Source organism: Candida oxycetoniae (genome assembly GCF_023343755.2).
Source record: "Candida oxycetoniae strain CBS 10844 chromosome Unknown scaffold12, whole genome shotgun sequence".
Classification (NCBI taxonomy): Eukaryota; Fungi; Ascomycota; class Pichiomycetes; order Serinales; family Debaryomycetaceae; genus Lodderomyces; species Lodderomyces oxycetoniae.
Genome location: NW_026055484.1, coordinates 235097 through 249887, shown reverse-complemented (window position 1 = coordinate 249887; position 14791 = coordinate 235097). Strand labels below are relative to the sequence as shown.

General features: G+C 37.5%; 4 protein-coding genes across 4 annotated transcripts; 2 read left to right on the top strand and 2 right to left on the bottom strand. All coding sequences in view use genetic code 12, as the record gives it.

Moving 5' to 3' along the window:
- Positions 1 to 543: 543 nt before the first annotated feature.
- On the top strand, positions 544 to 4008 carry ECM21 (Ecm21p; the record flags this gene model as incomplete). The annotated part of the gene is made up of 1 exon (XM_049326036.1): positions 544 to 4008. One exon carries the CDS (start codon positions 544 to 546, stop codon positions 4006 to 4008), a length of 3465 nt encoding a protein of 1154 aa, XP_049178448.1.
- A 295-nt stretch (positions 4009 to 4303) lies between these two features.
- KGF56_004581 (oxysterol-binding protein related protein) lies at positions 4304 to 8236 on the bottom strand (the record flags this gene model as incomplete). The annotated part of the gene is made up of 1 exon (XM_049326035.1): positions 4304 to 8236. One exon carries the CDS (start codon positions 8234 to 8236, stop codon positions 4304 to 4306), a length of 3933 nt encoding a protein of 1310 aa, XP_049178447.1.
- A 2279-nt stretch (positions 8237 to 10515) lies between these two features.
- On the bottom strand, positions 10516 to 12138 carry HEM14 (oxygen-dependent protoporphyrinogen oxidase; the record flags this gene model as incomplete). Its single annotated transcript, XM_049326034.1, has 1 exon — positions 10516 to 12138. The coding sequence occupies one exon, from the start codon at positions 12136 to 12138 to the stop codon at positions 10516 to 10518; it is 1623 nt and encodes a 540-aa protein (XP_049178446.1).
- A 1469-nt stretch (positions 12139 to 13607) lies between these two features.
- ADH2 (alcohol dehydrogenase) lies at positions 13608 to 14672 on the top strand (the record flags this gene model as incomplete). The annotated part of the gene is made up of 1 exon (XM_049326033.1): positions 13608 to 14672. The coding sequence occupies one exon, from the start codon at positions 13608 to 13610 to the stop codon at positions 14670 to 14672; it is 1065 nt and encodes a 354-aa protein (XP_049178445.1).
- Between the last annotated feature and the right edge of the window lie 119 nt (positions 14673 to 14791).

Sequence of the window (14791 nt, the reverse complement as noted above, 5' to 3'; positions counted from 1 at the left end):
CTGCTACTACTGATCAACCGCCATTTATCATTCGCTACTCATCCGCTACCAGCAGTTATCCTCTCACTACTCACATCTTCTCACAGAGAACCCCTTCCTTCACTTTCCATTCCTACAAAGCCAAAAAAAATTAAAAGTTATTAGCCTTTTTATTTCTTAAATCCTCAGCACTTTTTATACAACTTTTACTTTCCTTGTAACAGCATAACCGAGAACTCGTATAACCCCACCGATTTATTAGGTTAGGCAATAAACTAGTATTGCCTATACTCCCCCAGCTACTAGACTAGTATTGCCTATACTCCCCCAGCTACTAGACTAGTATTGCCTATACTCCCCCAGCTACTAGACTAGTATTGCCTATACTCCCCCAGCTACCCTTTTTCAACCACTACCCATTTTCCTCCATCACCTTCTTCCCTCCCCCACACACTTTCCTCGATGCACAATAGTTTCAGCTTGGACAAACTCAGGAGCAAAGTGTCGCCTCTAAGGCATCACCATTCTTGTCTTGACCATATCATACTAGAGCTGGATAATAAAATGCTCACTAGGAGACGGCATAGTTCTGGACCCAACCAAAACCAGAACCAGAAACACGAATTTCTCCAAACTAGCAACAGTAATGTTTCTGCTAAGGAATCAAGGTTGAGGTCTGCATCGCTATCGTTTATACATGGCACTAATAATTGTAACAACAACAACAACATAAGTACGACTGGTCAAAAGGACTCACCATCCTATCATATCATGAGCCCGAGCCGATCTAGATCTAGATCAGGATCACAATCTGCAACGAATCACACAAGAACATTATCGCCTACAAGTTTGTTCAAATCTAAAACAAAAGATTCAGAAAAAAGGGAAACACACCTGATTTTACCAAAGAAGTTGCTCCGTGAACTACAAAATTTGGGTTTGCAGAATCCTATCCCTTTGAAAACTGCAGTTCAGGGCTCAGTTTCGAAAACGTTCAAGGTTTATGTTTCAAACTCTAACGATTGTATCTACTTGCCCCCTGCGTCATCGGCAAGTTTTACTTATGAAGATGTTGAGAATGGCGGTTCAATACCACAAGCAGAAATAGATTTAAGCTCATTTGACCAGAATACTACATCCAATAGCCGAAGGTCTTCATTCAACTCTCTTGTTCGCGAAACAGCACCATCAACAATCACTACAGAAGAAGCGAATCATGACCAGCTGAACTATCACAACACTTTGTATCAACGAATGAAGACTTTTCAAACGCCAAACTATCTTTGTACCAAAATCGACTCTGAACTACCGATACCTCATACATTTGCAGTTATTATTGAACTAACTAAGGACCAAACAACCGTTAGAGACTTGGTAATCAAGTTTCAGTCGTTGACACAGGTACAGTGGCCTACGGGTGACCCATATAATCGATCTCATATTAAAGAAAAATTCAAAATTGGAAACTTGGAATGGGCCACAACTCTAGCTAAAGCTGATTACTACATCAAAAATTCCAACTCAAACGAGTTGAGACTGAACAATTTGAAACCAGAGGATTTAGCAACACGTACCAGAGAGTATAAATTAGTTGACATAAAAGATTCTAAACCAACAACAAAGGGAAATGTTTCTGAAGAAGAACAGACTGAAGGTGCTTGTTTGCCAATGACAAATAACACAACAACAACAACAACAACTTCCTTTTCTTCTTCTCCGAGCACCGAGACTTATAAAGCAGGACTTTATGTCTTTTTGTTACCAATACTTTTACCAGAACATATTCCTGCTTCAATAGTTTCCATAAATGGTTCTTTGAGTCACACTCTACTGGTGAACTTTAACAAGATTAGCGACAAACTAAGTCGAAAACTAAAAGTCGATGCATCCTACAATCTTCCCATGGTAAGAACGCCGCCTAATTTTGCAAATTCGATTGCAAACAAACCTATATATGTGAATCGTGTTTGGAATGACGCCGTGCACTATATGATTACCTTCCCGAGAAAATACGTTTCTTTGGGGTTGGAACATGTTATCAACGTGAAGCTTGTGCCACTCGTTAAGGATGTGATTGTTAAACGAATCAAATTCAATGTTTTGGAAAGAATCACTTATGTTTCCAAGAATTTAGCAAAGGAATATGACTATGATAGCGAGGATCCATATAACTTACACACAGGGAAAGAGAACAAAGTGAGAGAAAGAGTGGTTGCACTATATGAATTAAAAACAAAAAGTAAACAATCATCTAATACACTTGCGGATCCCTATAAAGAAGAAGTTATCAAATGTTCTGAGAATAATTTGTTATTTTCATGTTACGAAGCTGAGGCAGAAGTGGATAATCCTAGTAAAGTGCCTCGTAAGAAACTTGGCAAAGAAGAGAAAAAGACCATGATTGCATCACCTTTGGATATTAATATTGCGTTACCGTTTTTGACTACGAAAAATGATAAGATGTTGATGACCTCTTCAAACACTGAAGATGAAGATACTGCTTCTATTAATAGGTCTGTTTCTAGGAAAGCTTCAATTGTTTGTGATTCAGCTCCAAATGCTCTTCATATGAACCCAATTTCTCCGGTTATTGGAGCACTTGAAACAAACTTGGCGAATGTTGATGAGATTGGCCTTCATGAGTCAATGAAGCCGAATTCCTCATCTTTTCTTTCAGATGATTTATCAATGAAACATCATCCTCCCGAAAATATCAAGCATGGATACACTTTGACATCAAGAGCTCTATATCCCGATTCCAATTATCGCCATATTCAAATTAATCATCGATTACAAGTTTGCTTTAGAATTTCAAAACCTGATCCAAAGGATGATTACAAAATGCACCATTATGAAGTTGTTGTTGACACGCCATTGATTTTGTTGAGTTCCAAATGCAATGATGGCTCTATACAATTACCTAAATACAATGAGATCGAAACTACAACAAATAATGAAGGGATTTTCAATACACCAAACTACAACAATAATGGAGTTAGTATTAGACAATGGAGCCAATATACTACTGACGGAGAACAATTACCATCATTTGAAGAAGCAACTTCAACGCCGTCATCTCCATTAACCAGGTCGTTGTCTATCTCGGAGGATTCTTTAAGTCGAGTTCCCTCCATTCCCATGATTATGCATGGCGAACCAGCACCAGCTTATCAACAAGAATTCCCTGAGCAAGAGGGATCACCTACACATCAGAGATCTACCATTGACGAAATTATCAATGTTAATGAAGCTTCTTCTATTCTTTTAGCACCACAAAGAAATCATTCAAAAATCAAAGATAGCCTATCTCATTCATTATTGCCCAAAGAACCGCCACCAAGTCAACCATCTTTGTGCTTTTCATCATCTTCAGACGAGAGGAGTATTCATCTGCTTAGCTCTGCTTCGTTACCTGAAGTGAATGAAACTCCTGCGACCTCATCTATTCCTGACTCCACGAGTTTTTCGAATTCAAGCTGTGCAATCGAAAGTATATCTGATGAAGAAATTGAGCTGCATTCTGGAGAAGGAAAAGAAGAAGTCCAACCTCATAGTACGGGGGAAGAAAGCCAACCCAGTAACGATGGTTACAATACGGAAGTTAGATCTGGAGATGAAGCTAACGAGTCAGCCCTAATTAGTGATAATGATGTGGGTGATAACTCTGAAAGTGACAAAACCGAAAACAAAGCATGTTGCAATAATAAAAATTGCAACGATGACGATGACGATGACGATGACGATGACGATGACGAAGACGAAGACGAATTAGGTAACCAAGTTGTTCAAGAAGTATCTTTTGTCCAAAGACTCCCATTATTAAAACATCTAAGTACCGACACGATTCAAACACAGAGTAGCGTCATAACTAATGTCAATAACAATAATAATATTAACAAGAATAACAGTAACATAAATAATTACCTAAATTCTTCTGATTCATCTGATGATATTTCAATTTTCCATGCAATCACCAATGCCACTAGCTTGAACATGAAACCACAAGATATTAGAAAGATGAACGCCTAATACTAAACGTTTTACTATATATGTACATATATATATATATATATATATACAGACAAAGAGATAGTGATGGAATGCGGAGAAGAGGAAAAAGACTTTGAGCTGAAGAAAGAAGGGAAATAAAAGAAGAAGAAATCTCTCCATGCAAATACGTATTTGAGAACATACAATTAAAGTTGCTTCGTAAATGGTATCTATATGTATACTTTGATATCTATACTATAACAAATATATTTAGTAAAAATTGAAAAAAATATAAACGAGAATAATAAGAAAAAAAGATAAGAACTTTTGGTGTCTAAAATATGTCTCCACAGTTAGCCAATTCATGATTCTTCCTCTTGGGCCAATACTGCCCATTATAATTCCAATAAGCATCACCTGTAATATGGTGCTTCTTTTTCACAAACCAGTTTGGAGTGTATACTTCCCCAGTCTCATCTCTTCTTTTTCTAGCTTGTCTTTGCTTAACTTCAACTCTATGCTTCTCATCAGCTGCCCGATCATAATTACCTTCTTCCATATCTCTTTGATCGGGTCTTAATCTCGTATCAGTTGGCGCTATCCATGGCTTCAAATTATCATCAAGTCCATTCAACGTCACTGCAAATTGTGTTAAATTGAAAGGCACCTTGGGTCTTGGCGTGACTTGCCAAACCAAGAATTTCAATCCGGAATATGGATCAGTGCTTGCAGCTGCAGTCTTGGCTGGATCTTCCAAGATGGACATCTTTCTATGAGCATTACCTTCTAGGTACTCTTTAGTTATCTTTTTGGCAAAAATTTTCGAGTTCCAGTGACCTCCAAGAGCCCATTGCGGCGTTCCATTTGCATCCAATGCCTGTCCCGATAATTGATACGCCGATGAAGCTCTCCATCCTCTTTGTTTCATATCAACAATTATTGTATCGCCAGTGGTATGGTTTTCCACAACCATCTTACCATAGTTGTCCACAGTGGGATTACCAATCATAATACCCACAACTGCTGTATTAACCTTTTTCCAACTATACAACTCTTCATCCACCATATTCCCTTTCTTGTCTCTAATCGGTTTGTCGGGACGGATTACACAAAACATTTTACCCAAATGCTTAAAGTCAAAAGACCTTCCTGAAAATTTTGAGTCCACTGCGTTCTCACCATAGTAGTCCCATTTTGGTGAGGTGGCATGACAAGCACTAATTGGTGGATGATGACTTACTTGCTCAACAAACAATCTATAGTTTTGATCCGGTCTAGAATACTCAAACGTCTCACCTAATAACGGATTGAATGGTTTGGCGATTCTGTTGATTGTTGAAGAATACTCGGTAGCTGCAAAAGTAGCAACATAAATCAATCTCAATGTTGAATCATCAAAACTAGCTGCAATGTTTAATAAATCATTGTATTCAATATCCTCTGCCAATCTTTGCAACAACGAAGTTGGTTCATTAAATGAAACTGGTAATGTCATTCTTGTCATATCTTTACCAATCATGGACTTTAAGATTCCCCACAATCCAATCTTAGGTCTATTGTCCTCATCCATTGATAGCTTTGTTCGAGGTGGATTTTCATATCCCAAGTAGGAACCCTCAGCTACTAGTTGATCTTGAATTTTGCCCTGGACAGAGTTGAGTCCATTGTGTATTTCTTTCGTTGTGGAGTCTGCGCCTGGGGCTTTTGATGCTACATTTTGATCTACAGCACCTTGTGATTCTTTCTCAGAGGCAATAGATTCGTTATTTTGGGCATTTTGTTGTTGTTGTTGCTGTTGTTGTTGTTGTTGCTGTTGTTGTTGTTGTTGTTGTTGTTGTTGTTGTTGTTGTTGTAATAATGGGAATGGTGAGGCCTCGCCTGCATCAACAGACAGTTTTTCCACTGGTGCGCTCTGACCAGATACTTCTTGGCTCAAATCCCCTTCGTCATCAACAAAAGTTGAAGGTGCCTTTTCGTCTTGGTATTGATTTCCAGTATTGGTAGATATTGGATCATGTTCTCCCACAGGTACATCATTCTCCTCACTCTTCTCCTCTTTTTCTTCTTCGTCCTCGAATTCATCGGCATCAAAGAATTCGTCTTCAGAATCATCACCCAAAAGTTCTCCAATCAAATTATTAGGAATAGCGGAATCTTGAAAATTAATTACAGGATTCTTTTGATCAATATCGTTCAATTTGCAATCCACTTGTTGTATTTGATCTCTACTTGGCTCCTCACCCAAAACCTCATCCTTTGAGGCAGCGGCAGGATTGCTATTCTTGCTATTGTTGTTCAACAATTTGGTGTCTATAGCAGGTGTGGTGGTTCCACTAGACCTCACAGCAGCAGGAGCATTTGAAAAGTACTTTCTCAATTGCTTTCTCTGCCCTTGAAAAACAGCCAATTTATCCTCTCTATTTTGAATCTCTCTTTCTAGTTGTCTAATAGATCTTTCCCATAATTGATTAACTTCTAATTGTCTATCCAAATTTTTTCTCAATTTGTTATCTCTAGTCTCAATATTTGTGGTATATTTTGCCAACAAATTATTAACAGCCTTTATAGTGTTATTTCCAACAATGCAAATTTCCGCTTGTTTTGAGTTTGGCTCAAAAATGTCGCTACTCATGATTTGACTAAACAATTCTAACAACGAAGATAACTCAACTTGCAAAGATCTCTTTGTTGCTGCAATGTCATCGTTTAGTTGACTTGTATTAATTGACGAGTCCGTGTCGCTCTCATCATCCTCTGCTTCTAACTCGTCAGCATCATAGTCAAAGTTTTCATTATCAGAGTCCTGTAAATCATGGTCATTGCTCATAGAGTACCGAGGAGTAGCAGTACCACCAGCACCAGCACCAGCACCAGCACCAGTCACTACTGCATTATCTGTCAGCTCATTCGTGGTACTTTTTATTGTTGATGATCGAGATAAGTTGTTAGGGGTACCTTCAACTGACGTTCCAGAAATACTACTAGCGTTACGTTTGTGCTTTCTTCTCCCTGGAATCTTGAGACGGTGCCTTCTTTTTCCAATAGACTCGTCGTCTTCAGCAGAATTAGCATCTCTACCTTCTTCATAGGAATGTTTTTCATTATTATTGTTGCTGTTGTTGTTGTTGTTGTTGCCTACTCCAGTTTTCAGCTGGTTTTTCTTTTTGATGTTATCCTTTGCAATTGTAATTGCGTTTTGTAACGTCCAAACCCACCTATTAGTTTCAATTGGATGGTTAGCTTTTAAATGCCATCTGAGCCCATTCTTGCCATATATTTCAAATTTCATCTTTTCTGAAGAGTCCAAATGCAATGTTGAATAACCAAGATTCAAAGATCCACGGCAAGCATTAGTAGTGTCATCTTGATTAGTGTAGTACGATAAGATTCCGTTCTTGTCCAATACAAAATATCTGAGTTTGTATCCTGACGCAATATTAGTCCACTTGCGTAAATAACCCTTGTATACTGGGGCGTTCCCAGTCTTTATTGCGGCATTTGTAGTGGCAACTGGATCCATTATTGTTTGATCTTTAGAGGCTGCTTTAATGAGTTTTTTCAATTGCTCATCTTTCGGATTGACCAAATCGATTGGCAATTTCCCGCGCTTGTCTCTTTTGAACGGGTCACCCCCATGCCGTAAAATCCAATCACACATTTGCAAATCTGATTTTTTGATAAATTCGTGCAATACGGTATTACCGGTTTCAGGATCAGCTCCGTTTATATCCAATAGTTCAGATGCTCTTGGATTCAATACCAATAATTGCTCCAAATTGTTAAAATCTCTATTACTGAAAAAGGTTCTCAAGTCGCTAGCGGCTTTTTCAACAAATTTAGCTCTTTCGAATTGCATTAATTGGGCAATATTCAAATCCTTGGCTACTTCGACTGGTTGCTTCTTATCCAAATTGACAATTGTATCATTAATGTTGCTCAACGATAAGAGGTACTTGACTATATCCTGTCTCGACGCCATCGCTGCCAAATGCAATGGAGTGTTTCCCTGAGGATCTTGGGCATTTATATCTAACCCAAACTTGTCTGAATTTCGAATCAAGTATTGTAATGTACCCAAAGTTGCAACTTGTACAGCATAGTGTAAAATCGTTTCTTTCAATTGTATCAAGTCCTTGTTATGAATAGTGGCCTTGGCAGTATTCAACTCGTTTATAATAGCATCGATTTTCAGGGTGTCTCCACTTCTCAAAGCATCCAATAACTTTAACCTAAGCAACGAGGCACTAAGCTGAGGCTCCTCTGTCATAATAATCAGTCTTGTACTATCTCAGTCTTGTACTATCTCAGTCTTGTACTATCTCAGTCTTGTACTATCTCAGTCTTGTACTATCTCAGTCTTGTACTATCTCAGTCTTGTAATACTATCTCAGTCTTGTAATACTATCTCAGTCTTGTAATACTATCTCACTCTCTTGTAGTGTTCTATTGTAATACTTCTCACTCTCTTGTAGTGTTCTATTGTAATACTTCTCACTCTCTTGTAGTGTTCTATTGTAATACTTCTCACTCTCTTGTAGTGTTCTATTGTAATACTTCTCACTCTCTTGTAGTGTTCTATTGTAATACTTCTCACTCTCTTGTAGTGTTCTATTGTAATACCTCTATATATTCTATGATGTGATAAATCAAGAGAATGATGGGTTGTATCAGTTTCTGTGAGAGTCCTTTTAAATTTGCTTAGCCACAAGCCAACTTTTTGGAAAAATGGCGTATTCAACAAACCTTTTTTATGATCACGAAATATATCTATATATAGATATATATAATCAATGCGATTGCTTCAAGAGAGAGTAAGAAGAGAGCAAAGCAAGGGAAAAAAAGACAAGAGATAACAGTTTACCATAACTTGAGCAACAATACGAGCAAACAGGTTTATTGCAATATGAAATTTGTCTCTCTGCTGAATAAAAGAAGAAAGTCACGTGTTGTTGAAAGAAGAGTGTAGTATTGTCGTATTGTCATATTATGTCGCAATTGCAAGCCAATTGGTATGGAGTTTGTTCAAACTCTCATTAGATGTCAGAAACGACTTTAAAGCTGATCTAGATGTCAGCAACGATTAAAGCTGATCTAGATGTCAGCAACGATTAAAGCTGATCTAGATGTCAGCAACGATTAAAGCTGATCTAGATGTCAGCAACGATTAAAGCTGATCTAGATGTCAGCAACGATTAAAGCTGATCTAGATGTCAGCTAATCTAGATTTTAACTGACTCCTTAAAAGCCACGATAACCATTTTATCCATATGAGAGGGGGAGGAGGAGAAATAGGGGGTAGAAATGGGATTATGTACTAATTAGGAGAAACAATCGACTCATAAACATATTTTTTCTTGAACACAGTTGAGAGGAATGACATATATTAGTGTACATCTACATGCTCTTTTCTTTTTTCTTACTCAAGTTATATAATGTAAAGTCTAGGTGAGTGCACTTTTATTATTTCCTATCAAAATATCCACTATCGAGCTAGTCAGTGTTGTACTCCACTATCGAGCAAAGCCTCCACTATCGAGCAAAGCCTCCACTATCGAGCAAAGCGAGATAGTGGTCTACATGTTACAAAGTGTTGTGCTCCACTATCGAGCAAACCGAGATAGTGGTCTACATGTTACAAAGTGTTTTGTTCGATAGTGGTCTATGTTACAAAGTGTTTTGCTCGATAGTGGAGTAACGAGTTATTACGGAGAGTCATCGGATTTGGTACAAATGAACAACTCTGTGAAATTCAATCGGCATAAAGGAAGTAATTCTTCATCTAGTTCTTTTCTTGCTTCAGTTGCTAGCAATTTCACCATGTAAAATTTAACAATCATTTCTTTTTTGCCGGGTAACAATCATTTTCCATCTTCTGCCGGGTAACAATCATTTTCCATTTTCTGCCGGGTAACACTCAATTTTTTCTGGCCGGGTAAGGTTAGCCAATAATCAAACGGAAAAAAATAAAAGAAATCTTTTTTTTTTTTTTTTATAGATAAAAATAAAACGATGTTAGGAAGAAGGTTCAGGTAAACAAAAGTAAACTGCTCAATGTCTTCAACTAAACGACAGAGAGATAAAGATGTATTAGAGAAAACGTCTGCTTTACCCTCAAAGAAAGTAAAATTAGATTACCAAAATCTAAAGCCTTTGCATACTTTATATGTAAAGAATTTGAACAACAAAGTAAATAAGAAGCTACTATTTCACAACCTATATCTTCTATTCTCAGCATTTGGCGACATTATTTCAATCAAATTACACAGGGGATACGCGTTTATAATCTTTGCTCATTTAGACTCGGCAAAGTTAGCATTGCGAAGTTTACAACAAGAAGAATTTTTTGAAAAACCGTTAGTTATAAATTTTGCAATCAACGAATGTAAATTGATCACGAAAACAAAAGCCCAAGAAAAAGAAGAAAAAGCAAATGAAAAAGGACAAGACGATGATGACAAGGTACTACCGCTGTATGAGTGAAAAATTCACCTCACTTTATCCATATATATATATATATATACATATATATATATATATAGGTACATATCACCTCAACATCAAAGCAGCATTAAAGGAATTGCTGACACAATCAGGTACACCAACACCATCAGCAAAAACTGTTCCACCAAACGAAAGCTTGTAATGCTGTTTTTCCAAAATATCTAAAGCTTTGGTCTTGTTTTCTTGGTAGCCTATGTTGTATTGAGGTATGCAATCTTTATGCAAACAATAACTCATAACCATATCGTCATCGTTGATTGAATCTACTTGCAATTTTTGGTCATCAGGAATGACCTTGATATTATATTGGGATAAGTCAACCTTCAACTTTTCTTGCAAAACGTCCTTGACAATTTTGATATTCAACTTGTTTGATGGAATGCTCCAGTTGGTATAGTAATGTCCTCCCATCATTAATGTTAACTTATTATTCTCATTGGGGATCGCCTTATATCCATTGAATAACCCTTCTACACTGTTTTCAATATCTGAGTCGTAGATTGTTCCAAGTAATGCTTGTGGATTATCAGCAACCCTTTTATGTCGAGGTCTCAAAAATCCAAAGCCGGGTTTGTTCTTTGGTATTAAGACCAGCTTTCTTGTATACACATTAGTTAAAAAGATACTCACATATTGTATTGAATTCAAATTGGAAACTAACGGGTTTCCTGATGGTAATGCTTTGGCTAATGCATGGGCATTGATAGTGCTCCTTATATGGTCAAATTTGTCGCCATTAATTTCACCTGTGATTGGATCACATTGCTCAATGGACGTGTTGAACTTTATTTTTGTTTTTGTTTGCGTAAGCAAATATTTTGCCAAATGTTTAGGTAAGGTTTCCATTCCATCATGGAGTTTAATCATAGGATATGACGACTTTAATTTAGTTTGCAAGGACAATAGATTTGCTTCTGGAGACAAGAGCTGCTCGTAAGTTTGTAAACACTCAGATAATTGGGTAGGATTATCCCTTTTCAGCAGCAGCAGCAGCAGCAGCAGCAACAACTTTTTGAAAAGATGCTTTGCAATTGACCCTGATTCCAACTCCATATCTTTCAAGTCGGGTAGCACACTTTTGACGCTTAGTTTTCCAACATCTCCAGCATATATACCATGCATAATTGCACTGATTACATTATCTGTTAGCACTGTACTTCCTAATCTTCTCTTAAAGAACTGCTCAACAGTTTCATCATCATTCAAAACGGGTTTTACAAAAGGCTCTTTAAACAATCCCGAAATCAACTTTGAATCCAATACCTCGACGCGTTTTAAAAAATTGATTGTACTAGATATGGAGTTTGGCACTTGAACGATTTCCCCCTGAGCATCTGTAATGTATTTTTTATTAGCGTTACTATTCTTATCAAGAACTTCAATTTGATTTTCCAAATTTAATTTCCGTAATATATCAATCATTAGCAAGCTTCCATCTTTGACTCCACGTAAAGTTCGTGGACCTTTTTCCAATAATATAGACTCATTGGTATTTCTGACATGCAAATGGGGCAGCGACATCCATCCTCCCACACGGTTGGCTTTATCAAATACCAGAAACTGCAAATCTGGTCGCAATTTGCTCAAAAAATAAGTAAAAGTTAACCCCAGGATTCCTGCTCCTAGTACAGCAACTTTCCCGTTTCTAGGTAATGACAAAAGTGACATATTACGTTTCCACCCTGGGTTCTTACGGCAATGTGTGAAAAATTTCAAATAAAAAAATTATAGTTTATACTAGAACATTAAATCGCAACGCAAATTATTAATTCAAAAAGTATTACTGGCTAAAATTTCGTTGCTTAAAACGTACCTGATACTTTGTCAAGTAATTCATATTGTTTGATGTCATCGCATTATATAATAAGAATCATTTGATAGTCGCACTGAAAAAAAACAAACAAATAAGAATAAACAAAAGCACCAAAATCAGGCAAGTATTTTTTGAATCGTATAGCTCGTAGGAAGTAGGAGGAGTATTCTCCGTATGAAATACGCACCCAACAAGTTTTTCTAAGGCGTGGCTAGAGACACTACCGAGCAACACTAGGAACACTATCGAGTAAAGCGAGATAGTGTCGTAATAAGTTACCAAGTGTTGCTCTACTATCGAGCAGGGCGAGATAGTGGAGATAGTGGTGCTAGTGTTGCTCCACTAGCTCGCTTCGCTCCTTGGTGGAGATAATGGTGCTAGTGCTGCTCCACTAGCTCGCTTCGCTCCCTGGTGGAGCCCCCTTAAATACATTCGACATGCAAAAATCTCACACAAATTACCGTGCTTAAAGACTAGTTTTATAACCAAAAAAAATTTTGTTACTAGAACTTACTTCAAGTTTACATGCAACAATTAAACTACACCTCCACTAGCCACACTATCTAAGCAAATCAACGGGCAAGTCAATGGTGCCCCACTATCGAGCATAGCGAGATAGTGTCACTCAATAGTGTCACTAGTCAATGCTGCCCCACTATCGAGCATAGCAAGATAGTGTCACTCAATAGTGACACTAGTCAATGCTGCCCCACTATCTCGCTATGCTCGAGTGTTATTTATAGTGTCACTCAATAGTGTTACTAGTCAATGCTGCTCCACTATCTCGCTATGCTCGATAGTGTTATTGATAGTGTCACTCAATAGTGTCGCTCGATAGCGTTATTGATAGTGTCACCCCCGAGTTTTTCGACAGATAAAATACACCTATTAATCTTTGAGTTTATTTACAGAGCCGCTTAAAAATAATTCCGCTACAAAGTTCCGCTACCCTTTTTTTTTTTGTTTTTAAGCGGCTAAAATATTATAACAAGTTATATCAAATAAGGGGAGTCAAAAAAATCGTCAGATCCAATTGTCAAGCTTCAAATAAGAATTGAAAGTAAAAGCTATTAAGCGGGTTCTTAATAGCTTTACTTTGAATAGTGTGTGGTTCTTTTTTTTTCTTATTTTCTTTTCTTTTCGTTTTTTATTTATTTTATTATTGGTACCATGGTGGTGTTGGGAGCGAAGCAGGTTCCCGCCCCCGCCCCCACCCTCACAATTATTACGAGTATCTTACGGATATATAAATAACTCATTATTTATGCTTGCCAAATTTCCTGAGAAATGGTGATACCTTTGATTGCAAATATAACTTGGTAAAATGTCAGCTCCAACAATCCCCGAAACTCAAAAAGCCATTGTGTTTGAAACTTGCAATGGTCCCTTATTATACAAGGACATTGCCGTTCCAAAACCACAAGCAAACGAAATTCTAGTCAATATTAAGTATTCGGGAGTTTGTCATTCCGATTTACATACTTGGAAGAATGATTGGCCAGCAGTGCCATTGAAACTACCACTTGTTTGTGGTCACGAAGGTGCAGGTGTTGTAGCAGCAGTAGGTGCGAATGTCTCGCCCGATCAATGGAAAGTTGGCGATCTTGCCGGTATAAAATTGATCAACAAGGCATGTTTGAGTTGTGAAAACTGCCAACAAGGAGAAGAGCCAGCATGTGGTAAACTTATATTGAGTGGATTCCAAACTGATGGAACTTTCCAACAATACGGAACAGTTGATGCTTTCCAAGCGACAAAGTTACCGGCAGACATTGATTTGTCTTCGGTAGGTCCTATTTTGTGTGCTGGTATCACAGTATACAAGGGACTTAAGACTTCAGGAGCAAAACCTGGTCAGTGGGTAGTTATATCTGGTGCCGCTGGTGGTTTGGGCTCGTTGGCTGTCCAATATGCTCGAGCTCTTGGATTGAGAGTAATAGCAATTGACGGAGGAGACGAAAGAGGTGACTTTGTTAAGAATTTGGGTGCCGAGGAATTTATTGATTTCAGAAAATGTCAAGACATTGCTAAGGAAATTCACAGAATCACCGATGGTGGTGCACATGCAGCATTGAATGTTTCCACTTCAGAAGCTGCTATTCAACAAAGTGTTGATTTTGTTAGGAATCGTGGTACTGTTGTCCTTATTGGATTACCAGCTGATTCTAAGGTATGCTTGCCAATTTTAGAAACTGTTTGCAGACAAATCTCCGTTAAGGGCTCCTACGTTGGTAACAATTGGGATACCAATGAGGCTATTGACTTTTTTGCAAGAGGTTTGGTTAAATGTCCAATCAAGATTGTTGGTTTAAGTGAATTGGAAAGTGTTTTCAAATTGATGGAAGAGGGTAAGACTATAGGTAGATACGTACTCGATACAAGTAAGTAATGAAAAAAGTGATCAAGTGTTGATAAGCGGTATTATTTTGAACAAAAAATAAAAAAAGTAAAGTGAAAAACAAGATGAAATAGAATAAATGAAGAATGAAAAGAGCTATTAGAATTGTA